This window comes from Metarhizium brunneum, chromosome 7 (assembly GCF_013426205.1).
Source record: "Metarhizium brunneum chromosome 7, complete sequence".
NCBI classification, from domain to species: Eukaryota; Fungi; Ascomycota; class Sordariomycetes; order Hypocreales; family Clavicipitaceae; genus Metarhizium; species Metarhizium brunneum.
Window position 1 is genome coordinate 257,154 of NC_089428.1, and position 26,947 is coordinate 284,100.

Here is a 26,947-nt window from a genome sequence, read left to right on the forward strand (position 1 = left end):
GTACTATATCGGATCGGAACTGAAGCTTATTGGCTAGAGGAGCGCGTTGTGGTGGACATGCCGGGCGGTCCGCCTGACTAGAGATTCACTACTCGGAGCTATATTTTAGCGTGCCAAATGGGAGCTGTACTTTATGAATATCCCAGGCCGGAGAAGAGTCAATCTGGCGGGGTCGATTGCCAAAGACACCAAGAGGGGCATTGCCTGAGATTCAAGCAGTAGATATCTTGCATATTCTGACAAATCGACGTTGCATTCATCTCCATCAAGCCCACTATTTGTTCTAGAATTTCAAAGTCAATGTTGGAGTTCCGAGCGAGGCCCGTCTTGACAGGCTGGTGAAGCATTTATCAGGCTTACGTTGTATTCTCCTCCGATGAATGCGTCACCGTATCCCCTTGGCTATAAGGCTATTTGTAAAGAAGCCATCCACAAGAGATGCCCCCGCGCTATAATAATAGGCCCATTGTACCATTCAAGTAGCCTGTCCAACGTATAGATTTCACTTTGTAATAAGCTTAAAACACACCATGACTGTGCGGACTGTCTCAACGCTAGCCTTGGCGGCTCTCAATACCTTTGTTACCGCATCCGCAAATGGCGCCACGCAACCTTTTGATAGCTGGTCGCACGGTCGCGTTCAGTTGGACGACGTGAGCATACATTTTCGATACGCGGGGTCTGGCCCGCCGATGCTACTTGTCCACGGCAACCCTCAGCATAGCGTACGTGTACGAGGGAATCTTTGCAGAGCAGGTGTTGACGATTCAATATAGTATACGTGGCGCACGATTGGTCCCATCCTGGCGAACCAGTACACCGTCATTGCTCCCGACAACCGCGGTACGGGCGATAGCTCAATCCCGGAAGACAACAACTACAGCTCCGAGGCCATGGCAGGCGACCTGAAAGGGCTTCTTGACTTTCTGAAAATCAACCAGACTTTAGTCTTCTCCCACGACAAAGGTTCCGGTCCCGCCGTTGCTCTTGCTGCCCAGCATCCAAGTCTGGTGCCTGCTCTGGGCGTTTCCGAGTATTTGCTCCCTGGATTCGGCTACGAGGAAAGCAGCTGTCCGTCATCAACGTGGGATCTATACTCTAATTGGCAACTTGCCTTCTTTAGCGTACCGGATGCGGCTGAGTTTTTCATCCGAGGAAAGGAGAAGGAAATGCTGGCCTGGTACTTTTACCATCAAAGCTACTCGGGCAACGAAGCCATACCGGAGCCGGTACTGCAACGCTACGCCAGCAGCATTAGCAAGCCAGGCTTCCTGCGCAGCATGCTGGGGCCCTTTTCTACTGCGAGCGTGAGAGCAGACAACAAATTTTTCACCGAGGTGCTACGGGACGCACCTTTGCAGATGCCAATGATTGCGATTGGGGCAGAAGCTAGCTTTGCTCCTGAGAGCACGATACGGGAGGTATGGGGTCCTGTTGCGTCCAACTTGACGGTAGATATTACGCCTAAATCTGGACATTGGATCGCCGATGAAAACCCGGAATGGGTCGCTGAGCGTTTGCGGGAGTACTTTGGCGGCATCAGGGGGAACATTCAGCCAGCGGATCTGTCATGGCTGAGCAATAGAACTACACTTGTTTAGAATAACACAGAATTGCTTGCCTGCCCAATTTTACACCCATAGGTTGGCCGCTGACTGCCTCATATTAATCACGATATAGAGAACACGTGTGACAAGGGCTTGGTAGAGGGTTTGGACTTGATTCAAGGATAATGTCCTAGGGTGTAGCCACAGGTCGGCGTCCTGGATTAACTTCCCCAAGAACCTTTTGAACCCAATGAAAACTATTCGATTAATTTGCTGCTATTCACAAGCCCTCATCAGAAGTCCTTGTCACAGCAGGAGCACCTCTAGTGTAATGCCGTGCTCGACAAACTCGCAGAAGAATAATTACAAGACGCAATGCCACAGACTGGAGGTTTTATGTAGAAAATGATTACCTGAAATAGGAGGGAATGGTAGAAAGCCTCCCATAGAGAGCCTCCATGGCTATAGCTTTGATTGACGTGCTACCATTGGGATACTACGAAAGGAATTTCATCATTTTTGCATAGCTCTAGAGTGACTAGTATTCAAAGATGTGAAAAGGGCTCAATGAGGGCCTGTGAAAGACTTCAAATTCAATCTGATAGTCGTCTTTTGGGTTCAAAAGGTCCTTGGGGAATTCATTTTAGCGCCCCGACCTTTGACCTATCAGTCATCTAGGTCATTACTGCCCTGGGCTTTTATCCTTGACAGCCTGATACCACCTCTTGACCTCCTTGTGGTCCTTCACGATACACCCAGCCTGCCGAGGCCAACACGGAATCCGTACACACCGGGCAAAAATGCACGGCATACAGGTTAACTCAAACGTCGCAACCCTACCGCGTATCCAGACCGGCCTAACAGGCCGGCCGGCTACCTAATAGCTTAGGCGACCGCGAGCCAGAAATACCTTGTATACCGTGCATTTTTTCTTGCTGTGTACGGATTCCGTGTTGGCCTCGGCAGGCCGGCTGCCCGTTGTTGCACAGCCAAGTCGTAATAAAACCTCAAGGTAGAGGGATATCCAGAAGTACATCATCCTTTTTCTCGGGCAAACAAGATAGAATCAACTAGGACGTTGCTGCTAGTCGGACCATCACCGCCCGTTCGTTACGCCTCGCGCTGTGCTCGTCTGGAGAAGGGCATGAGACTGTAGATCTACACCATAGCCATCGTGCTGCCCGTCGCAGGAAAAGCTGAATCTTCGGTGCAGCACATGTGACGTTTCTGGTTCTCCCCTCCATCGAATGTCTATCGTTTATGCACATTCCTGCGCTCGAAACACTGTGGCTTCCCCGAAACTATCATGCCATCGAAACATTGAAGCTACCTGGCAAGTGCTGTCTTGAGCCACTGTTCCAGCCCGCTCATCGCTCGACGAGGCAGACCCTTGTATCTTTTATCATTGTAGGTGTCCTTGAGCGACTGTTGGAGCCGTTTCGCCCTGTTTATTGATATCCTGTTTGCCCCGGATGGATTTTCCTTTTGCAACAATGCATTCGCCTCATTTTCGAGCTCCAACCGCTGTTTCCGCAAAGCCGGTCCATCCGCCTCCTCTGCTGCGCAAAGCGCACAGTGGCATTTGAACCCCCATGTCCTTTGGATGGCTGCCGTCCTCGAGTCGTAGCCGCTCGACTCGTCATAGCTGTGTGTTATCTCCTCGCCAGCGGCGATCCGACGGGTAGCACGGAGGAGCATCAGGTCGCCCACGTAGTCCTTCTTGGCGTTTGAGACGCAAGAGTGGTTGATATATGCTGCACGCACCCAGAGTCCTGTGCTGGCGTTTGTGACATCTTCGTCCTCGGTTTGTTGACCAGGACCGAAGGCGTTCCGTTGGACAATGTCGTGGATCTGGAAAGTGTCAATTACGGGGTTGCCGTCTTGCTCGAGGGGTTTGCCGCCGAGACCCTTGTAGTCGCTGAAGAGATCCAGGACCTTGTGAGCCTGCGAGGGATTGTTCAGCAGGTTCTGCACCACGGCTTTGTGCAAGCCAGCAGGGAAGACGCGGATGGCGGCGTCATCCCGGACATCGCATGTGAGGGTGGAAAATGCCCCGGGCTCGTGGCCCCAAACAACGCAGAAGGCCTTCTCGCACATGATGGTCTCGCCAGGCTGAAAATCACGTCTGGCGAACAGACCGCGACCAGCTCCAGGGCTCTCCTTGACCTCGGTGTCGCCGTTGAAGCTTGCCGCGTCGGCCCGCCCCTGAGTCTTGGGCAGGTTGCTAACAATCTTGCTCAAGTCGTATACGCCAGCGGTTTGCTCTTGGATGCGCTTGTTGATTCGCCTCAAGTTGATCTGTGCCAAGCGGTTATCGGGCTCCAGTTTTAGCTGTTCGTCAAAGAAACGTTTTGCATCCTCGAAATCGCCTAGACTGTAGGCCGCGGTGCCAGCACGGTAGTAGGCCTTTGCATCCAAAAGCTTCTCGTCCGGGCCATCGCTATGGGTCAGAGATGAGAGTGCATCAGACCTTGCCTCCTCAAAGCGCTGAAGCAGAAGGTTGATGTAGGCTCGGTTCCGGTGGAGGTCGTTGCTCAAGGTATTGCTGGCCTCATCATCTTTTCCAATGTGACTCAAACCTTCGGTATAGCGGGCATGGGCCCGCGGAAAGTCTTTCTTCCCAAGTGCAGCGTTCCCTTCCTCCTTGCACATTACAGCCGTCCTGGCTGTGGACACTGAATCACTTTCCGTATTGCGCCATGACTCTGGACCATCGCTATATGTGGAAATAACAAGGTCTGACGGATGATCAATGCGGATTACAGGCTCCCCCTGGCTGTTGAGCGTGTAATATGGCTCCTTGACTAGAAAGACGGAGCCCAAGTCTAGAAGTTCCTGACCGTACTTGGACTTGTGCAAGAAAAGCTCGATCCTCTCTACATCGTCAACTGACTGTCCCTGCACAACCGCCCACGAGGACGCCTTCAATGCGACCACGGGGGATGCACGGCGCACTTTGAGAACATGCCCGCGATGGTGCGTCTCCATACACAGATCTGACAGTCCCATGGGCTTCAGGTCCGACAATGCCGTCGTGCACGGTAGGTACGGCGATCCGACCGCATATGCCGGCATGGTATCCGGGCTGTTCCGTTGCTGTGACAGGCCGAACAGGGACGACGCCATGTCTTCCATCAAGGACGAGCCAGTCGCTTGTTGGATCAAAGATTTTGCGTCATTGGGCTCCCGTCGTTGGCCCTTTTCCTCTTGACATTTCCGTCTTAGATCCTGAACTGTCTTTTGCACACGCACCGACTCCTCCGGCGTCATAAACAGCGTACTGCCGGCCATGATGGATTGGTATGTGCTCAAGCGCCACGTCTCGTAGCATCTAGATTCCTCAAACAATCAAGAGCCAACCGATTGGGTCGATTTTTTACTGATATTTCTTCCACGGCCTTGATTTGTGTGACCAGTCATGCCTTCAGCTGTGGTGGAGAACAATGCGGCAAATCTTCGGACCAGGTTTTGATGACTCATCACTGATGTGACAAGGGCAGGGTAACTGGGCTTGGAACTGAGGGTTCAATTCAAACTATAATAATCGACTGTGGGTTGTCAAAGGTCCTTGGTTTTGGACGAGGCCTCAAGGGGCAAAAAATAAATACAAGAATCGATGAGGGCTTGTGCCTGAGGCAGCACTTACTTGTGACCGACTTCGGGCCTCGTGATGGTTGCTTCTGTTGTTGTGTAACCTTTGTTGGCCCAACGCCCTTTGTTGTGTGCTAACCGTGTAACAACTGAACAGTTAACACCCATCCTTATTGAACCACAAAGAACTACTTCTTATAAATACAACTGTGTTCGTAAAGAATAATATCCTTATTTGTGAGAAAAATTGTGAAATTTGACTGTTGAGATGGAGTGTTCAGACAAAATCCTGAAGCAAGTCTACAAGCTAATGTGAGATATTCCCGAAGATGTGAAAATCGCGGCTCTATATTCAGAGAGAAAAGACCACTGGTTTTTTTCAACCGCTGTTTCATGCTTATAGGGAGAATGCCACGGGTGTTACAGGGGACTGCCGTTAATTTGCTTATATCCCTTCGCTTAACTTTTCCAGCCAATACGGACTATTGATGCCGGATCTGCTAAGAGACGAGACTTGTACGGCTCACCTGCAGGAGTTCCAGGTCTGAAAGTGGTGAGAGGTGTTTCCAGAAAAGCCAATGTCAGAAATAGCAGACCTGATGAAGCCTCCTTCGGGAGGTGTAATGTCTGATGCAGCGTCGGCCTTGTATACCATGTGAGGGAAGGATTCCCGCGGCTTAAACCTCAACCGGGCAAGCATGACTAGCAATGAATTTTCTTCTTATGATAGAATCCTTATGATAACATCCTGAGGAGCGCGTACGGCCAAAGCTGTCCAAGCCCCCGAGAAGTTGGGAAGCGCATTCGTGAAGAGCGAATCCTGCTGTTCGACTTGCTTAAATGCCTTGATAATGATGCGGCAGAGCGATGAAATCTCCGAGCAAGCTAGTAGCATCATTACTCAGGGAGAGGAAGTTGTGCCAACATTCAGCCATGAGTAAATGAGACAGGGTTTGTAGCTTAGACTTGCCCTCCCTTGTTCCTACATACATGTGCAGCGGATGCTGTTTAACGACATACCCATGAGGGGGTTCGCTGGGTTATGCGGCGTGAGTGAAGAACCGGATGAGGAATCCTCAACGCTCGGCTTACACTCGGAACATTTTCCTTCTGCTCTCTTCCCATCCTTTCGGCAATAGCGATTACTGAAAAGAAGGTATGCATTCTGAACAGGCGGCGAGAAGTCATCATGGTTTCTTAGTTATGACAATCAAGTCATTGACCAGAAAGACTCGCAGCATCAGTCCAACGGCTGAATGTCCCTTACATCTGCCATCCGTGCGGCCTTGGCTTTCATTCATGACATTGACATTAATTGATCGACCGCACTACTAACCTCTCCGGAGCATTCAATCCATTAAAGGTAAGCCCGTAATGAGCTCCTACGTATCATGCATGTTGTACTTGTTGTGGACCTTGGGATTTTCTTTTTAGTTCTTTTATTTTGCAACAATCGTGACAAATTTGACACTATGCTAGCTTCCACCAAACGACGGCCGAAGCCGCCCAGCCTACTAAACCGGAACGGTTTAATTACAGACTATTACAATAACTGGATATTTCATCATATTCTCCTAACCTATAAATGCAGTATCCTCATCCAGAAGCTGAGCGCGCAAAACTGCGGCTAGCTCAAACTGCGAAATCCCTGCATCGCTAATGGCCATGCATTGGGCTCACCTTGGGAGTCAACTCAACTTTGTTGATTCACTCCTCGAAGAATCTGTTGCAAGTTCCAGATAGGCGGGGTAGACGCTACACATAAAAACGGCTAGAACAGTGGACGGCCATTGATGCGTTCCAGACCATCTTAACTTGATGCCTCTAAATATAGCCGCCAAGTGCTTCAGCTTGTTTCAAGATGTTAACATCAGCTTTCCACATCCTTGTAATCCCTCTCCACCACGGCAAACACGGCACGGAATTCTCCGATCCGAGATCCTTGTACTCGTTCATGTCCCAGGTTGCGCCCTTCTAATTCTCCGGACCCCATCGGAATTGACGATCGGCTTCATTTCCGTTGCGACTTGGAGAACTAGACGCCGCCTCACTACGCGAAACGCCAATTCGATACACAGGGCTTGTGCCACTACCGCCGCACTAATTACGCTAGATGCTTCTACAATGTCGCTTTATCAAGCTTAATTGGAAGCTTTCCCTTAGTACACAATATGTCATTCACTAGTTTGACCTTTGCTGATCTAACAAGAATAGTCTTAAATGCACTGCGAGATTCAAGCCCCGTTCTCAGAGAGAGATAATTTGAACAGTCTTGTGTAAAGTACGAGTCATAGGGATGAAGAAGCTTCGATTGTCAAGACCTCTATAAATTCTCGGCCATGTCTACCGACCCAATTTTGTCATATCGCCAAGTCTTTCTAATCTTAAACTTATTGCTGGTCATACCTAGTACATTTCGTCCCATAATAAACTAGCATTCATAATTCCTTAACACGAGCACTATGAGGTTCAATCAGGCTCTCGTCTATGTCGTCGCCGTCTCAGGACCGCTCGCTTCTGCCACTCCCTTGGCAATGGGCAAGGCCGGGTCTCATCCATGTACGTTTTAACACAAGCTGCATCGAGAAAAGATGAGAGAATCGCTAAACGTTGTGTAGCTGTCAGAATGAACCCAGCGGCGGATAATCTTATTACGGTAAGAAAAAACCAACATCAGCTGAGGCACACTATGACACCAAAAATAGCTAACAGCCATAATTATGCACAGGGCCGAGCCACAAGCTCCATGGGTAATATCATCGCGGCACGTTTCTTTGCCCGCGCTGAAGGTGAAGCCGGGCAGGCCAATGAGGCGTGTGAAGAAAATGCAAAGGTCTCTGAGGAGAAAGTAGAGGAGGCCAAGAAAAAGGCCGAAGAGGCTGAGAAGAAAGCACAAGAAAGTGAGGCAAAGGTCCAAGAGAATGAGAAAAAGGCTACCGAGGCTGAAAAAGTTGTCGAAGAAGGAAAAAAGGTAGTCGAGGAGGACGAAAAGAAGGCCCAAGAAAGCAAGACCGAGGCCCAACTAGCAGAGAAGGAGGCTGAAGAGGCTGAGCAGAGAGTCAAGGAAGCTGAAGTAAAGGTTCAGGAGGCCGAGGCCAAGGTCAAGGAAAGCGAGCAAATGGTCGAAGTTGCCAAGAAGAGAGCCGAAGATGCCGAGAAACAGGCTGAGGAATTCGAGAACAAGGCCAAATTGGACGAGAGCAACGTCCAACAGTCTGAGAAGGTGGCTGAAGATATGAAGAAGGCTGTTGAAGAGGGTAACAAGGAGGTCGAGGAGGCTAAGACGGAAGCCGAGAATGCGAAACGGGAGGCGGAGGAAGCTGAGAAGAAAGCTGAGGAGGATAAGAAAAAATGCGAAGAGGGAAAGGAAGCGCCTAAAGGGGGCGAGAAGGAGGAATAATACAGTGCAGGACGCTGGCGGCCTGACAGGTAATACATATGCCTGTAAATAATATAAGTTTCGTTCAAAAGGTTATAACTTGTTAGTCGATAACCTACGTAAGAAAATTCGTCTGTGATCGGCAAATTTCTAAAGACGAAATAATTTGTTAATTGCTGTTGCTGGTTCTTTGTTGTCGATGGCTTGTGTATCGTTGGCATGAAATGCTGTTTGTCCGCCAATCTTCTTGATTAGTTAGCGCTGGTTTCGTTTCTCCATTGCCCTGCAAACATCCATTCACTATTAAAGTACAAACAATTCGTTACACACGTTATTAAAAAAGCGCCGGTTGTCAGGATTCCTGGATGCAGCTAGTCAGGCCGATTGTCCACGCGATCAGGCCATGAGACTCCTGAACTGTGCTCCGGGTTCTTGAGAGAGTGTTTTCGGGTTTTGATATCTTCCCCGCATCCTTCATCACAATTCATCAGATGTGGCTGGCTGAAGTAGACGTCACAGTAAGCAACGCCGCTGGAGACACTGCGGGCGCGCCGACGGGCGATATCCTGACCATTGGACATGCGACGCATGTTCACTCCACTCCTCCACACATTCGCCTTCGTATTGACTTTCATTGCCACTGCGGACTGTGACCAATAGCAAAAATGCGCTGTGTAAGGAGGCAGCCTAGCAGGATTTGTTGTATAGTCGGGAGCTTCCATCCGGTTACTGTGTCGAGTGAGTGATGTAGCCAGCGATGACTGATCCAAGAAGAAACTAGATGTCAGAGAAAACCACATTCAAGAAAAGAGCCCGGTTTCTAAAGTGCGATGAAAGAGCATGCGGAGTACTCCGTATTACTGCCGGGATATTCGCCGGAATGTGCACATGGTTGGCTGCGCACTTTGCTCCACGCAGTCAGAACGTATGTCTTGCCCTGCTGCGACGAAGCTGGTGACTTTGGCTAACCAATTAACATTACAAAAGACGTGCTTGTGATGGAGAGGAAACGTTAGCAATGGCGCAGCGGCGAGAAAAGGTGAATTGGAATGAGACATATCAGGGAATGAAAGCGGCCACGATGCCTTGATGAATCATGATTGTGGGACAGGGTGGTCGATTTCACACACACAGAGTACTCCGTAGAGAGGCTGGTATTCGAGCAATTATTGCAGATAACGTATCAAATGTCGAGTCTGCCCTGCTGCATGTCTCTCCAATATGCATGCATCCCACCTGAAAGATACATACATGCTGCAGCTCCGTCGGCTTTACTGCTGCGTTCATGCATTTCTTACTCAGGTCATCAGACCATGGAGACAAAAACAAACACCGCTATTGTCGAGATCGAGTCGCTCATTCAAGGGAGTGTCAGGTATTTCTGCAATGTCACTCTAACAAAACAGGAGTACGATTTGGTCTTCATCTATGAAACATGTATTTGTATCTGATGATACTATGACTTTACAAGATGAATCGTCTCGTCAATTTTTCAAAAATTTGGCACAATCGAGCCCGCTAACCTAACCCCCCTGCGGATTCTCAGAATGCAGTGTGATGGGATCATCACGGGGACGATGAGCGACAACTGTCATTTGACCACACGAAAGCTTGTGAGATGAGACAAGTCAACTGCAAAGATTTGACAAAAGTCTGTGATAGAGGATAAAGAATACGAAATGTCATGTTCACTCCCCAGGTAGCGGGTGATGCATGTCTTGATAATCGACGATGTGGCAACATTTGCAACCTACGGAGTACACCGGACTCTTTAATATCAGTCTTTCCGTATGGAGAGGAATTCTTGGACATGATTGACATGGCCTCTAGGCCCCGCCTCACGCTCAACTATATAAACCACAACTGACTCCCAATTACTTCTTCAGCCTGGACACTAAATCAGTTCATCAAGTCTTTATACTTTAATCCGCTCAATTATATATGATTCAGCAGCCGTCAGCATTTCAGTCCATCTAGAAGCCCATCATGCTCGCCAAGAATTCTGTCCTTCTAGCTTTTGCCACGGCCGCGCTTGCTGCGCCTCAATTCTTCAAATACGAAAATGAAGAAGTCCTTGTTTCTGTGAAAGTCCCGGAGGAAGAAACCAAGCCGTCTACTCAGGCTGCCGTTGTGATCAACGTCATGACAGGTTCTGATGATCCAGCCGTGTGGCCAAATTGTATACCCAATGGCACGAGTACGTATCAACTGACGTCTCTGTATTTGTATTGTCCTAATTCTTGATTAGAGTGCAAATTCAATGTTAGCTGCTGCTCGGGCTATTGCAGCTAGCACCAGGGCTACAAGTGTGCTGATAAAAGCAAGGATAAGGAAAAGGAGAGTCTTTGAATAGGAATTCGTCCCAAGCTACGAAACGGCCAATAAATCATCTTGTCAACAAGTGTTTGGCTAGTGATGTTTATGTATTGGTTATATTTTTTCATTTCTGACTCCAACGTCATTTTATATGGCGTTCATTTGTTGTTGTGAAGCTTGTGCCGTGTCTTACGAAAGCATTTGATGCTGGCATTTTCAGGAGAATAACGGGGATGGGTATATTGGGGGAGAGGCACGATATTCTGCGTTTACTCATTATACTCGCATCTTCTATTAGAGAACCTACACTCATTACGGTCAATAAACACATTCAATTAGCTGCACGACTGTATGCTTCTGCTGAATTTGTACGAAAGCAGCCGACGGCGCAAGGAGATCCACATATATTTAGAATCTTATCGGGACATTAAACCTGCAATAAGTCTTCCGATGTAGACTCAGCCTAATGATGACACAAAAGGTCATGTCACCGTCCAAGCCAATGCAACGCTGTAATAGTACGGGGCTGTTTTCAAGACGCAACAAACACCCTCCGCAGTCTGTGTGCTTCCAGCCTGTAAATGAGGATGGAAGCAACACCACTCATAGGGAATTCATTGCGATGGCACGCTAGCAACTAGAATTGCTCACACCAGCTTCGAGACGTCTAGTTCTTCGTGGTCAATAATAATATACAAATCCCGAAGCAGCAAGTCATTCGTGATCCATCAAACTATGTGAGCCCCAATCGGAGAATTGAAGCCTGCGCAACGTAATGGCATAATATGAGATTAATAAAACGGTTGATGCTGTATTGCACGTTCTTCCGCATCTCCGGTTAACTCATGAGCTCGGCATGCCCAACAAACGCTGAAATGTGCCCTGTCACGTAGCACAGTGGGTTCAATGTAACCAGACAGGAACACCCACGGGCAAGACATGATGCCTGAAGTGGGCGACAAGAGACACTTGGTTTCTTACGTACTGTAACGTACAGAAGTGGGACCATACAGAAATCACAGACTCTAGAATGCAATCACCTTGCAAGCATGTCACTGTCTTGAATCGGGCATTGAACTTGACAGGTCACCTTGGACATATCATACTTGTAAGCGGCGAATTCGTACTTCGTGCGGAGTACAGATGTTGCAAGTTATTGACAACTGGCCGGTGGCTATTTCCAGACCTTGAGTTGAGTATATCAATTACTGCGTAACAAGGGATACTTTATATCAAGGGTAAATTAGTCTTTATTATTTCCAACTACCACAAGCATTACCCTTCTATTCACCAAGCTAACGCAGCACCGATTGCAGGCCTACCATAGCCATATTCCCTCTCTAGTAGAATGACTTCTGTCCAGATGGTACGGATCCTGGAGGTAATCTCCAATATTGTAAGATAAACCTTTCAGAATTCCAAAGAGGAAATGCTAGTAGTCTAGCGGCCCACTGAATTTTCTTCTTCCTCTGCCGTGGCTGCTTTTCCCGCTTCTGTTGCAAGCTGCTTACTCTCTTTAGCAAGCGCCTCTATGACTGCCTCTTTCATCTTCTCGATCCTGGAGTTAGATAGAGCCAGACGGTCCTTTGGCGCCAGTTTGTCTATCTTTGCGACGATTCGTCGTATTTCCTCGTTCGCCAAGCCTTCGAAAATTGGGTTCTGACGAACAGATTGAACAACTGTCTCTTGGTCTTGGGGCGTCAGGTTCTGCCATCGCTTGGGGTCCTGTTTCCAATGCGTTTCGCGCTGTTCTGGCGTCAACAGTGCCCACAGTCTCTGGTTGTCTCTTGCCTTCAAAATAGGCCTCTCTTGCCAGAGGTACAATCTTTGCTCGGGCGTCAAGTTCGGCCACTTTTTGGCATCGGGGTTTTCGAATACAAGCGAAAATCGTTCTTCCCTGCTCAACAAGTTCCATATCTCATGCACAGGACTGTTTTCCCAATTGGCCACTCTGGTTTCTGGGAGTCCATTAAGCCAGAAAGTTTTGATATCCTCGAGCGACTTGCCCTTCCATACGGATGGTCGTTCCTGTGGTGCTTCGCTCGCGGGCGGTGGGAGCCCTTCAGCTCCTCCGGATACGGACGTCTCAGGATTCTCAACGCCCGGTAGTTGCGGTCCGTTGCCTTCAGCCGGTGGCAGTCCCTCTGGTACAGGCATTTCAGGAGTATGTTCCCCTGGTATCTGATTTCCCAATTCGCCTTCAGCCGGTGGCAGCCCCTCGGGCGACGTCGTCTCAGGGTTCTCTATCGGCAGTCTTTCTCCATCGGGGAGCAAGTCTATCTCGAATGGTACGTTGACCTCCAGAGGCAGATGGGCTCCTCCTCCCCCTACCTCGTAGGGCGGCCCCTCGTGTCCGACGGGAACGGCCCTCTCAAGAAGAGAAACAGGGGCCGCGCTGCCCCTTAGGCAGAGGTAAAGCGATACGGCCAAAAGGGCACGCATATCGAAAACTTTGTGTCGTGGCGCAAGTAATGTGTAGAAATAAATTAACTGTCGAGGGGCTCTTGGTCACTACGGACAAGAATCAAGAAAATCATGGATGGGTTACTACACCAGATGATTCACGGGGAGAGCAACTTAAATACTTGATAGTCCGTCTCAATGATTTCCAGATACAACTCATTAGTCTATATCACAGGCGATAACATTCCCGCAAGGTCAAAAACTAGCCATATATGGGATTACTTCATGCAATTAATGAGACTCATATTAAAGGTATTGGTATTATTGTAGTAGGTTTGGAATCGGAATCCTTCCAAATTTCGCATAACAAAAGAAAAGCCTGTGATTTCCACTATTCTATTAAAAATTAAGCATAATCAGGCCAGTTGGGTTACTTTGGCGGGGACTAATAGTTATGCGAAGCTATTGACAAGCTTCTGAATCCATCGACCCCCCTGCAAGCGACAGTACGTCTCCATTAGTAACGCCACTACCAGTAAGTCTTGTGATCGATATCCTTGCTGAGTGACATGTATTAATTAGGGCTTGCCGAGACCTGAGTCATGTATCATACAATGAACGTAATATGCTTCCACGTCATAGGTATCGGTAGATGAGAATGATTACACACATGAGCAGGTTACATGCAAACCCAACCTCCAGCTATAGTCCTCGCTGCTGATTTTGACCTGCTATATAGTATGCACGGCGCTCTCTCGACAAAGCGCCATACGACATTATCAAGTATTGTCCCATTGGCCGCTTTGTTGCTCAGCTCCTCACACGACAACCATCTTGTAGCCAGCAGTTTATTTGCTGACCGCAATTTATCAATATGAAGCTTACTGCTCTGGCAGTCGGCCTTTTTGCGGCAGGAGCTTGCTGCCAAGAATCATCAAGTCCCTATCTCAGGCCGGACCAGAGCGAAGAGCGTAAGGTAGATCTTCTTAGCAAACTAAAGCCGGGACTCAACCTCATCTTATCCAATGCCCGATACGAATCCGACTTCAAAGAGGCAACATGTGAGCCGCACTGGAACTTTTGGAATCTCCTTCATACGGACTTTCTCAACGTAACCGTGTTTGAGGACATAAGCAAGGTAGATTACGACCTCGCCATCAACACTGAAGTGATCCGCCGAGTAGACAACGACCAAAGAAGCGGCACAATGCAGCTCAACACACAAAAGAGTACCATCAACATCGATAGCACTACCTGGGGCTGGAACATTGGAGGCCAGATCAACGCGGGATTTTGGAGTCCATACACTGGCAACATGGCCGGCATCACCATCACCGGCGGCTATTCCCGCTCAAACACCAAGACTTCAGAAAAGACAATTGCAGAAGGGACAGTTTCCCCATGCGAAGCCAAGTACTCTTGCTGGACGGAAGCTTGGACTGTGAAACTCATACTCAGAGGGGCTTGCAAAACTGAGGAAATCATGCGGAATGAAAACGGAGACAAGCTCTGGTCAACGGAAAAGTGCCCCACGACCATCTTTGACGAAGGGCCATTCGAGTGCGCTCAATGGGCACATTGGAAAGACGAATCCTGCGAAAGGGTCAAAGAGAAGATTGATTGCACGGTTGAGACGCCGCTTCTGGACTCGGATGGCAAGACGCCCTTTCATCTCGAGCTGGCATTTAGGCTTCCTATTCTGCCGCTGTGGGAAAAGCCTCAAATTATAGGGTACAAGGCCGGAAGGTACCTACTCAAAGCTGGAGAGCAGGGTTATACCGAATACGACCCGGATCAACAAATTGCCAAGTACATGGATGCTAGCAAGCGTTGGCATTATTACGAAGCCTATCCTACTTTGGATGACCAAGTCGTCAAGTACGAGCACCCGCACCCAGTGATCAAGTCGGTCAAGAACAGGTGCTATGATCTCGACTCGGCCGAATGGTACTGCCCAGACAGGACAGGAGAGGACAAGTTTTATACCCAAGACAAGGGATACTATGCCAAGCCAGGCGCCCCTGTGCCTAGTTTTGACGAGATGGATAGAGCTGATAGGCGGCAGTGGCACGTGTCTCAGAGCCGGGAAGTTTGTCATGACAAGGGGAGGAAGTGTGGATGGTTTGGCAGGCCTTCGGCTTGTGGAGTCGATCATCACCGGGTGGGAGCGGTCGATTCCTTCGCGGAGGGGGATACTTCCTTTGACATGACCTACATTGGCAAGTTTAAGAGCAACGACAGAGTACAATGTGAGCAATGGCTAGGGAAGGGCTCCAGCTGCTGCGACACGCAGAGGGTGCCGTGTGAAAGTGGATTTTGGCGGCTGTGGTGTGTTGAGGACGCGAAGGCCGAATCGGAGGAAATGGATAACGATATCAACTCAGTGTAGATGCCGCGTGAACGGGGCTACTGGTGCTGATATGTCCTAGTATAGCTACTATTCTTATCCATTGCCGCAGAGCTTATTCTCTCTCAACCAATGAGGCCAGATTAAGTCGATCAAGTCTTCCACGATTCCATTTATATTACACGTTGTTCATCTCACTACCTTGAAAGGGGCCCGTTGACTTGAGGATGCCATCTTGTCTTGGATGCCCATCCTTTAAGACTTTTAAAAGCATTCAAAGCCAAAAACTGTTAAATAAAAATTAACACCATTGATTGGTGTGCGGTATGTTCTCAAGGGAGATACGGTAAGTTGGATGATTCTCATGAACGATGATAACTCAGACCATGAAAGCTACGTCATTGCCACGAAATGCACCTTGACCTAGCTCAATGTCTGACTGTAGCCATGTTGCTTTCGCGTGCAAATTACAACCTGCCCATTACTCCTTCAAAAATTCTTTTGCCAAACTAATCACGCTCGCGACTGATCCAGCGATGCTCAGAGTCTTGACGGCCAGGTCACCCTTTGTACTTTTCAGACTCTGCCGAGGCAACATCTTCGAGGTACTCTGCCCCGAGCCTTGCAGTCGCGAAACAGAACATGACGTTTCGCCTTCTAGCTGGTCTCTCTGCCTGCCCCCACGCACAGTTCGGTGTTGTAATCTTTCCCTGTTCCTGCTCTTGGGCCGACTGCCTCTGTTCACGTCTTCGTCCGAGTCGAACTCGGCAGTGAGAAGCGCAGACCTTCCAGCTCTTGGCGTATTCGTCTGCGCGAATTGAGACTCGTGGGATTTCGCCCGATGAGGCTCCGCGACATGTGTACCGTGTCTCGGCCGGCGCTGCTGTCTTATCGCGGTGCTATGTTGCACGAGCTCGACGACTTGTGCGCCCGTGACGGCGCCGAGGATGGCGACAAAATCCTCTCGCGCTTCATATCGCACACCGGCCTTTTGGAGCATCTCGACGCTTATAAATCGACGGTCGATTCTTGTCCAAGTTGCATCACTGGGTATCAGATTGCCATGTGAATCTGGGGGGAGTTGTTCTGCAGGCAATGAATATTGGAAGGTACAAACAGACAATCATGCGGCCGCCCGCGGCCAAATAAAATAGCAGTCTTACCTTGGTTGGTATATGGCAGGCTTACCAAGAGTTGGGCAGTAGATACATATGCCCAGTCTCTCGAAGCAACTTCGAATGGGTAGTCATAATCGTCTATCCGGGCAGGAGGGTGACTGTCGCTCTGAATAACATTTCACTCAGCACAGAACCAGCGTAACCATTTCAAAAGTGTTTGGCAGGTTCTCGTGGTGGATGGATTTACCTTGCCCATCCTGGTCCCTCTGTGCCAGGGCTCCTGCTCACCAAGCTCCATATGCATCGTGTCCCGTAAGCCGCCAAATTGAGCTGTAGCAATACCTATCGATTTCAAGCCTCTCACAACAATGAAAACATGTCGGGATCGCAACGTCGGAAACAAAACCTTTCCCGTCCTTCATCACGAATATGGTCCGCCACGGGAGAAGATGTGACGTGCGAGTCCTGATAGAATCTATTGCTCCGGCCACTTTGTCCATCACGAGAGCCAAACAAACAGGAATAAGCCTCATATATGCAGGATTCCCTACTTTACCACCCCGCCCAAGTTAGACGTTCCGTCGAGCATTGTTTCCCGTGTGCCACGTGCTGACGCACATTGATGGCTCCCCATGGTTCATTGTCAGCCATCCGACTATGTTGGGTGGCTTTGCTTCCCGTTCTTGCCGTGCAGTGTCTCAAACATGTGGCCCATGTATGTGGTGGGATGACCTCCAGGAGCTGCCAACCTGGCCGGTTTTATGGTGTTCTGTTGTAAGGAGATGCCGGCCACGTCCGTCTGACCGATCACTTTTCCAGGCGAGCCATGGCTTGTTGGCAGCGTGTACCACAAGTCTATGGGATTTCCCAGGCAAAGATGCTGATTCTCACAGTCATCCGCTTACTCCCTACGCACGGCGCTGTCATGGCTGACGGCCAGGTTGTCATGCCTCCTCGGCCTCGGAGTAATCCAACATGGGGTCGTATTTTCCCATTCTTTTGGCCACATACTTGCAGCTCTGCAACAAACAGAGTTGACCTTGAGGCTCCTCGAAAACCATTTCCGTCATGTAGTGTTTTTACGGGAAGATTCTGCAATTGATGTGGCTGTCTTGACTTGCGTCCATCTAGAATTTTGGGCGATAGGGTTCGGATATGTCACATTACGGCAATCTATGTTCGGAACCAAGTTGGTATTGAGATTGTAAAATAAAACTGTTACAAACACCACTCATGGTATGCCACATTTTAGGTTTCTATGCCTTCGTGCTGGTTGCAGGACTTGCGACAAAGAAAATGCAACAACTAGGATGTCAGATGCGAAAACTACACACTTTTGATCCAACCTCGTGCCCAGAATGCGCCTTGACCACTTTATTCGCGACAACTAGGGCAACTCCGGTAACCTCAATTAGATTACTCCCATAGTTGCCTCTGCCAACTGCTAGTAACTGTCTACTACCAAGCCAAGTCAGTGAAGATCTTCCGGAATCATCGAGCCGACCTTCCGGCGTTGCCGCCTGCCCGTCTGTTCCGGGCAGAAAATCAAGCCAACAGGGCTTACTTCGGCTTATTTGAGGCACCTATTGGCAACTAAGTGGACTGGCCACTTAATCGTCCACTTATTTGCTAACGGGCAATAGGATCCCTGCTGGGTATCTACTTGGGATACTCAAAGTCTTATGAACAAGATATAGCTACAAGATAGGGCAGTCTGATAAGTCTAGTTTCTTGGCAGGTGCCTCGATGGAACCGAATTCCAACTAGGCTATTCTGGGCACTCAACATCATGCTATAATGTATCTCGGACTATAAGAACCGCTCATTTACCCACGGGTGCAAAATGTTCTTCCTAAAGCTCGACACCCATGTCGCTTTTACACCCTGCTACCAGTATATCGTCCAAACGAATAATTCGCCAAGCCAAACAGTTTATGCCGTGCAATATGCCGGGCCACTATAGCATCAACCACGAAATACATCGTCTCCCTCAGCGTATTCGTCCCTCAGTGAACCTCGCCACCTCAAACATGGCGTGACATGGAGTCATCGACGAAGCGTACATTCATGCCCGCAGCCTGGTATGCGTCGCGTATGGCCTCTTCGAGAACATCTCTTCCGTGAACGAGCGGACCCCACGGCTTCGGCGCAATGTAGTCTGGCTGGAGCACAAGCCCATTTACAGCTGATGGATAGAATGACTGCGGCCGTCTCTGGCCAAGAGGGCGCGGTGGTAACGCCGCCAGGGCTCCGTAGCCACGGATACATCGCGTCCTTTTACCGCGTTGGGACGCCAACGACGTCCTTTTCCTCAATGGGTAGTTCTTGCATGAGAAGAGCCAAATTTCTGTCTAGAAAATTCTGAGCGTACGTGTTCGCCTGAATAACCCTTTTGTCAGACAGCAACGATGCAACAGTGTATCATGAAAGCTAGAGTCGACAAAGATGGCGTCCTTGTCGGGCGCCATCGCCCTCGAAGCTCAGAATGGATGCTCCCCCTTGACCAGTGTCGTTGAGCTTTCTGAAGAGCTTCAAGGCAGAGGTTTTGTCTGGAATGGCCATGCTGAGCCCCGGTGAGGCAAAAACTGGACCATCTCGTCGATGTGACCGACGACGAGTCAGCCAGCTTCCAGGAACAACGGGGCCTGTTCAACTCGCGCCTTGACAAAATCCACCAAGCATCTCGCAGGGTACTTGTCAAGTATTTGCCAAGAAGTACCCGGCCGTTTCGGTAATCAGTGCCGGATCGGGAGACGTAGGCAGGGATCGTCTCAATGTTGCCGCCAGACTTGATCTCTTCCCTGCCGAGTCCCGATCCGAGTCCCGGCTGCCAACCCCGACGCCTGGCCCGCGGAGATGTTCAAACACCGACCAGACTCTTCTACCATTTGGCCGGGTGGACTGCGTGGTGGGAAGGAGTATTCAAAGGGAAATTGGGCCGTTTCACCCTGGCATGCTTGCGAATGCAGGATCCATCAAGTCCTGCGCCCAAACCTCACTGCTGTTGTTGAGGACAAGCAAGGGTATTTGTGACGGCAATTTGTCCAGGATGCCTTGGATTGTCTTTACAAACGGAGCTTGCCACTTTGACAGACCATTTTGCGTTTGCAGCGTCGAGGGGGCGCCGCATACCGCGGAGCGATCAGAACATCGCCGGCCGCACCGTTGCAGGTCGCAAGCTCCAAATTGCTGAGTGAAATCCCTCTGGCATCTTGAATTGTGCAGCGGCGATACTCGCCACCAATATTGATAAGAAAGATTACGCCGCGGTTAGATGTCCACATGTGCTTGTGGTTGCTGTCCAAGTCGTCAACAAGACCATCGCAGTTGGTGTCGGCTAGTAAGACGACTCGAAACTCTGACTCTAGAGTAGCTTGGAAAAGGGAGACTATCCTCAAAAATTAAACTGTCGGGTTGCGCACTTTGCGACGCCTATATGCATTCATGTGGGAAACGTCTTTGTCATTAACAATGCTGTCAAGGTCATCACCCTATCTTAACTGAGCTTTGGAAGGTCTTTGTATCATAAATAGAGAAAGTAAACGATGCTCAGCTCCGGCAATTCATGGATCGTAGGAAACATCAATGCAGACCGGGATACATCCTTTTTACCGTAAGCGGAAGTATCTTTGAATAACTTACATGCAGTACCACGGTCCCGGATTATCGACTTTACAGCCATGAGCATATACTTCCTAAACAGGAAAGAAAACTGGCCAAGGCTTAATAATGCCGATGAATGCTAGTTTCGTGACACCGCCACAAAGGTGTTGGCAATACCAGTTTCACCGGGCCATGCAATAGAAGACGAGTGCTGCAGAATGTCTGGATTAGGGTATGGCAGAAAATATTTTAGGTTTAATATGCAACCAAATAGGTTTCTGAGAGAGACGTATCTCATTCAAACCAGACTAGTTTTGCTACAAGGCGAAAATGTACGGTTTCTCAAAAAGACCGTCCCACCCTACGCCTTTCTTGTTTACCCAAGTGCAAGATGTTTGCCAAATCTTTTCCAACACTCCAATGGCAATCAACGCTGAAGAAATGCCCACATGTCAACTGATTCATTTCAGTTCGCCTGTTATGAATCTCTTGCATGTCTCGTCACTCGGGTCCGTCACCACCCCCAGAACGACTAATAGCCAGATGGTGAACTTGCGAAGCTGCCCGCTCTCGTCAGAGGCCACGGTTTGCAAATTTGTTCGGAGCATTTCCACGTGGAACATACGGATATCAGAGCAGGAGGCGAGTGCATTGCATGCCATGCCATTGTCCCCAGATTCATATGTGCGACCGTCGAACACTGTTGAAATACAATATAGCACTATGGCTGATTTGAACGCTGATGTTAGGGCAAGCCAGATCCATCGCCGAGCCTTGGTCTGGCTAGAAGCCGGGCTTGCATGCCTCCTCGGCATCACCCATCAACAAACCGGGGAGAACGGTGTCATCGACCCATTGGTGCACAGAAAAGTCGCAAACTTTTTGCAACGTTGCTCCAGCGGCCGCAAACAGATGATTCTTCTTCTGCTCGGCGGCAGGGCCACATAACTGTGCCCTGAAGTAGTTGACGAGGATGACATGCCCCAGAAGCTCAGGAGGACATGGCACGCACGTCTAAAGCCCATCACGATATAGCGTAGGTAGCACCGGCAAGACGTCGAGCTGCTGGCGTGCTCGGCCAACATCGAGCGGCGGCGAGGTAGTCGCACCGAATACGTCGATGCTGCAATGCGCCAAACGTCCGAAAGTCAGCAAGCAGGGATAACGCGCATCAGATAAGGTCAATCGGGGGCTCACATGGTAAAATAGCGAAACAAATGGCAAAACTGTGCGTGGCTATGTATTAGCTCACCCAGCCCGCCGCGTAAGTTGGATATCGTCCAAGCTGCATCCACATGTTATCGCCAACAGGATGAAATGGATTGTTGTATCTGGAAATAGGACCAATCAGTCACTTGATGCTTCGCCAAAGCTTCTCAGAGTAGTGCTCACCTCGGCAAACAAAAACACCAAGACACAAGCGAAAATCTCGTCGCGAGCAAATCTGGACTCATGACGCGGTTATCTGCGCAATGGTGAAGTTAGCATAAGCCCTCCAACCGTCCAAGCATGCAAAGAATGGGAAGCTCGTTCGAGTCGGCAATCACACGGAGCACGCCACGTAGAGAAAAAATAACCTACAGCAGTCTATTGCTTCTATCAGATGTGTGGCACCTGCATCCTTGAAATGGGCCCGTGATACTCGGGTTACAGCTGACTGACCAACGGAGCGCCGTTGGGCCTTGGGCCTTTTGCTTCTTGGATCTGGTCTCCCCGGCGTAACCCATCGTAGAGGCTTGTGGTCATATCCGGGACATTGGACTCCTCTGTCCCGGCACTTGATGCATGCTGGACGTTCAAAGTCACAAACAAGCCGCCGTTTGCGACACTCCCAACATTGTTTAGTACCTGGTATTATAGTTGCGGCGGGACAAAACTGAGCAGACGTTTGTCTAGCAATCGAGATGTGTGTGACTAGGTGCTGCCAGCAAACAGATTATCAACGTCTAGGAAGCGCGTCTCTCGAGGCCGGGGTATAACAACGGTGATGATTTGTGGCGGAGTTTAAATGCGCCGCCTGACGCAAGAAGAACAGACTCATCTGCTTACTGGGTTAGCTATTAGGGCGCCTCGATGTCAGCGTCAACTTGCCAGTTAACCCAACATTGAATCACCCCTTCAGCCCTGTGGAGTCGCAATGAGGTGTCTGCGTAGATCGTAGATGGATCTCGGCATAATGTGCTATAAGAATCGTATTTTGTGAGAGGTTTTCTTAATTGTGGCTGGCTGCGTATCGTCACGCAAGGCTTTCCAGACCTGTCTGCCCTTCGCATCGACAGCGTGCTCCAGGCCAATTCCGATGTTTCTATAAGGAGAATAAAGGTGATGAACAGCTTTCGCCTCGCGTGCGAATAAATTATTCACACCCAGGCATTTTCTTAGCTCTGATTGGCCGATGCCGATAATGGCCCCTCATCTGCCTTCCCTCATCTTCATCTCAATTATCAACGTCAACTCCAACACCAGTCATGGCCACCGAGAAGAATAATTCGTTGCATCCCAACCTCATTCACAGGACAGCACAAGACCCCTGCCATGCGATGTTGCGGCCAGGAACCGTTGGGCTGCGCACCCCCATGCCCTACAGTGGTGGAGGCAAGTGTGTCCATCGCTTCGGTTTGTGATGTCTAATGTACTTAAATAGACTTGGATATCGTGGACCATCCCAATGCGATAACAAGTACGGCAGAAGCGAAGCGTCATAATGTTTCTGGGAGCCCAATATGGTCCGCCACCTTGAAGAACGTGAAGTGAACGGGGAGCGTGAAAATGCCGAAAATGCCGAGATCCCCAGTTTTTTCTTGCTTCAACATCTCGGCCCATTGCAAGCAGTCGACCTCCTGCCAGCACCACCAGCGGCAGCATGGGCCGAAGTCAGGGTTCATCTCGCCAACGGATTCCCCGGCCGGACTTGAAGAAGCGGCGTCCGCCAGTCGCTTGCATTCCATGCTACCGCCGAAAGGTGAAATGCGGGCGAGAAGTTCCCGTGTGTCGCCGCTGCGTCCAGAGTGGTCACGAGCACGAGTGCCATTACAGGAACAGCTCTCCTGCAAATTTACCGCAATCGTCTTTACCGCAGCCTGGAGATGCTGTTCCAGTAGCATTGCCGAGGCATGTTGAAGGTCCGCAGCCAGACGGGCGAGACCAGTCGGCGCAGGCATTCGCGCAAGAGACGAGCGGTCCTCCGCAGACAATCTCGTCCAGAGGCATGATACACTTCAAAGGTCGAGCAACATCAACTAGATTCTACGGCTTCAGCTACCACTTGAATCTCTACCAGCGGGTATAGGCATCCGATGATCCCATTTGCTGTCCGTGGCTAATCCGTTCAGTTTGCCCATCTGCCGCGATACATTTCTCAAGTGAAAGCCCAGTATCCTCTCATCAACCAGCTGCGCGATGACATCTTTGTCAAACTCAGTAGAAAGCCGGCGAGCGGTCACAATAATCAGGCGCAGGTTGATGTACAGAGCCTGGTGAATCTGGTTCCTCCACAAGAAGTGGTGGACGTCCTGGTACAAGCCTATCTTGACTATGTCGAGATCACCCATCGTGTTCTTCACATCCCATCTTTTTATCGTCAGTACAACCGCTACTGGGAGACTTCTGAAGAAACATCGGAAAATTTTCTAGTCCAGCTATGTCTCATAATGGCCATCGCATCGGCTACGCGACATGAGGCTGCCACGCTGGTCGCGAGCCCAGAACCCATTGAAATGGCAAAAAAATGGATTCAAGCCGCCGAAATCTGGCTAAATTCTCAGCACACTATCTCTGTGGAAAGTTTGCCCTCGTTACAAACTCAATGTCTACTGCTGATTGCCAGGAGGGCAAACTATATCCACGAGACAGGGCTCTGGGCGTCGACGGGGGCATTAATACGGTGGGCAATGGCAGCAGGGTATCACCGGGAAGTTGGGCCAGAGGCTCCAATCTCACCATTTCATCGTGAGATGCGGCGAAGGCTGTGGGCGACGATAACTGAGCTTGACTTGCTGGCCGCCATGGAGCGCGGAATGCCCCCTAGCATCCGACAGGATGAGTTTAATACGCAGGCACCAGCAAACGAAAGTGATGAAGTGTTGACTCCGTCAAGCACCCAAGAAGTGACGTCTCAGCCGCTTTGCACGTGGACGAACTCTTCGTTCCAGGTACTTCTACGACAATCATATACTACTCGATCTGAGATCTGTGCCATGGTAAACGGCTGCCAGAATAATAGCGAGATGGATCGAATCCTAGCCTTTGCGGATTCATTAACTCAGTCTTTGCAAAAAGTGCCAGGGTGGAGTAAGTCGCATGTAGGTACTCCAAAACACTCGGTGATGGTGCATTTGGAGACGTCACTGAGCATCATCTTGAACCAATATCTTCTGCTGGTCCATGTTCCTGCCGCCATTCAAACGCCGCCAACTGCCACCTCGGCAGTGTGCCGCCGAGCAAGGCTGGACACGGCCGTCGTGATTTTAAGTCAGTATCGCTCGCTTAACCAGCAACGGCTCGTTACAGAAACAGCTTGTCGAGTGGGACTCCTCTTCGCTGCAATGAACCTTTGCCATGAGCTATACCTTGGCTTTAATGACTCATGTAAGTAGACTGCGACTGATTTTCTGTTTTAATACTAAAATCCCATCAGCATCGAGTGTTATTTCATCCATGCCAGAACTCGTCGAGCCATTCATATCACTAGTGGAACACGCCTGGCGAATCGTGGAAAGGCGAGTCACGTCAACACTAGAAGGCGTAAGCGATTACTACGTTTTGTCCATGATCATCGGGCTAGTCAAGTCGCTGTATATTCCAACATCTTCGGCTACCTGGGCCAAAGATGTTGGCGAGAAAGTGGTACGTGTGAGCAGAGTCGTTCATGACGCCCTTCACAGATGTCCAACTACTTCAATGTGAGTCAACATGTCCTATTTGCGTAGCCCCGAAATAAGTGGCGGGATATTAACAGCTCACAGAAACCAGGCCAGTGAGCCAAACTCTACTGCAGCTCGTGACCACGACGCGGATTTCTTTCACACTCTTGTAATATACTTTCAGCACCCCTGATTCGCGTTGATTCCACCACTGACAATAGCCACAGATACCCGATGATATGGACTTTCTCCTACAGGATTTCAATTTTGGTTCCTTTGTAGAAGGACCCGACACTGAGGCGTCCCATGTTCCATTGTTTTCATGGAATGCGTGAAATTGTACGATACAACCCTTGTTACGCTTATACTATCATGCTAGCCTATCTACTACGACATGTTTAGATTGTATATCTATTATAGTTTACCACAATGGTGCCGTTTTCTCCCTAGTCTCACTATCCTACATTGTTCGTTGTATGGCCTCGCATTAGTCACATACAACGGCTTGTCCTCTCGACGTCGCATAATGGAGTAGCACACACACTCCTCGGCTTGCTTCGGGACAAAATTGGACATTATTTTGTCTTGAATGTACGTCATATGCTACGTGGTCCCGGAACTACCTTTGTCTAGGTGATACTGCATTGCATGTTTAAAGGGAGGGACTGCGGAATCTTGCTGAAGCTTGGCTTTGCTTCCTTAACACTCCGGCGAGGTACGGTACATGATTAAATATCAGTATTTGACCCCAGCAAGCAAAATGCAATTCCAATGGTGCCTGTTATAGTTGAACCTTGTATACCTCTTGGTTGTACGTACCCTGTATTTCAAACGTTGACAAGCATGCGTTTTTCAAGCGTTATTCCTTTCGTCCTCTTGACTTTAGAGTCAGCGCAACAGATCAACTTGTTCGCGGTGAGCATGGTTACACACGTCAAGACAATTAGCCCATCGATGAACAGCCTTTATTTAAGGCTGTTCTTTACGGCGACGACGGCTATAAATTTGGTGTTGAAAGGGGTCCATGTGTCAACTTGAAAGGCCAGTAATATGATTCCAATCAACCTGTCGAGAACTTGTTACAGAAAATCAGACTAATGCTAAAATTCCAGCCCTAGTTTCGACGGGATCGAGGTTGGATTGGACGATGCCTGCGTCCTTTACAAGTTCTTTTATGGCCTAAAGCTAATAGGAATCAGAGATGGGAACCGCTATACCGAGTTCAAATCATTTCCTCATGGGCAACACAACATCACGAATAGAGTGTTCAAGTCTATATATTGCCCTATACCAGAACGGGAACCCGGGTAGCAGATGCCAGATGGAGAGGCCGATGTTTGTCAAAGAAATTAAAAGAGCCCTAGACAATGCAAAGACAGTTGTCGTACTAGTTATACGTATTTGGGTAGACTCTGTCGTCTCTAGGTCCCTGCGGTAGATGAGACGCGGGACGACTCGCCCCGCCTTCGAGACAAGTGCGCCTGTTACATATCTGAATACATGTTTTAGCCCCTTTTCATTCAAATACTCAGATTCAATTCATGCGTTAGACCGTTCGTAGCAGAACCCCTAGAGCCCTTCACCCGTCGGCGAGTCACGGGTTGCGACAGCGGCCGCGTGAAATACAGTCTATATAGGAAGCGATTCCGAGAACATTCATCATAATAGGGTAGCAGTAACCGGGTGACATGACCTGAACCCAGTCCCTTGGTGCAGACTATCTGCAGGAGAAGCGAATCATGAGAGGCGAAATATCCGTCAAGCTATTCCTGCCAATCTTC

The 26,947-nt window shown here is 49.4% G+C and overlaps 8 protein-coding genes across 8 annotated transcripts; 5 read left to right on the forward strand and 3 right to left on the reverse strand.

Annotated features, from left to right (window-relative positions):
- Window positions 1-530: 530 nt before the first annotated feature.
- Window positions 531-1,601, forward strand: HYES (Soluble epoxide hydrolase; the record flags this gene model as incomplete). Its single annotated transcript, XM_014684374.1, has 2 exons — window positions 531-725; window positions 777-1,601. The coding sequence occupies 2 exons, from the start codon at window positions 531-533 to the stop codon at window positions 1,599-1,601; spliced, it is 1,020 nt and encodes a 339-aa protein (XP_014539860.1).
- A 1,272-nt stretch (window positions 1,602-2,873) lies between these two features.
- On the reverse strand, window positions 2,874-4,838 carry G6M90_00g106440 (uncharacterized protein; the record flags this gene model as incomplete). The annotated part of the gene is made up of 1 exon (XM_014684375.1): window positions 2,874-4,838. One exon carries the CDS (start codon window positions 4,836-4,838, stop codon window positions 2,874-2,876), a length of 1,965 nt encoding a protein of 654 aa, XP_014539861.1.
- A 2,762-nt stretch (window positions 4,839-7,600) lies between these two features.
- G6M90_00g106450 (uncharacterized protein) lies at window positions 7,601-8,538 on the forward strand (the record flags this gene model as incomplete). The annotated part of the gene is made up of 3 exons (XM_014684376.1): window positions 7,601-7,697; window positions 7,757-7,794; window positions 7,867-8,538. The coding sequence occupies 3 exons, from the start codon at window positions 7,601-7,603 to the stop codon at window positions 8,536-8,538; spliced, it is 807 nt and encodes a 268-aa protein (XP_014539862.1).
- A 1,965-nt stretch (window positions 8,539-10,503) lies between these two features.
- On the forward strand, window positions 10,504-10,866 carry G6M90_00g106460 (uncharacterized protein; the record flags this gene model as incomplete). The annotated part of the gene is made up of 3 exons (XM_066131707.1): window positions 10,504-10,714; window positions 10,766-10,779; window positions 10,843-10,866. The coding sequence occupies 3 exons, from the start codon at window positions 10,504-10,506 to the stop codon at window positions 10,864-10,866; spliced, it is 249 nt and encodes an 82-aa protein (XP_065987875.1).
- Window positions 10,867-12,273: 1,407 nt separating this feature from the next.
- Window positions 12,274-13,275, reverse strand: G6M90_00g106470 (uncharacterized protein; the record flags this gene model as incomplete). The annotated part of the gene is made up of 1 exon (XM_014684377.1): window positions 12,274-13,275. The coding sequence occupies one exon, from the start codon at window positions 13,273-13,275 to the stop codon at window positions 12,274-12,276; it is 1,002 nt and encodes a 333-aa protein (XP_014539863.1).
- An 835-nt stretch (window positions 13,276-14,110) lies between these two features.
- Window positions 14,111-15,625, forward strand: G6M90_00g106480 (uncharacterized protein; the record flags this gene model as incomplete). Its single annotated transcript, XM_014684378.1, has 1 exon — window positions 14,111-15,625. One exon carries the CDS (start codon window positions 14,111-14,113, stop codon window positions 15,623-15,625), a length of 1,515 nt encoding a protein of 504 aa, XP_014539864.1.
- Window positions 15,626-16,064: 439 nt separating this feature from the next.
- Window positions 16,065-16,583, reverse strand: G6M90_00g106490 (uncharacterized protein; the record flags this gene model as incomplete). Its single annotated transcript, XM_014684379.1, has 1 exon — window positions 16,065-16,583. One exon carries the CDS (start codon window positions 16,581-16,583, stop codon window positions 16,065-16,067), a length of 519 nt encoding a protein of 172 aa, XP_014539865.1.
- Window positions 16,584-23,167: 6,584 nt separating this feature from the next.
- On the forward strand, window positions 23,168-25,501 carry lepB_6 (Transcription factor lepE; the record flags this gene model as incomplete). The annotated part of the gene is made up of 5 exons (XM_066131708.1): window positions 23,168-23,587; window positions 23,637-24,891; window positions 24,941-25,205; window positions 25,269-25,335; window positions 25,394-25,501. The coding sequence occupies 5 exons, from the start codon at window positions 23,168-23,170 to the stop codon at window positions 25,499-25,501; spliced, it is 2,115 nt and encodes a 704-aa protein (XP_065987800.1).
- Between the last annotated feature and the right edge of the window lie 1,446 nt (window positions 25,502-26,947).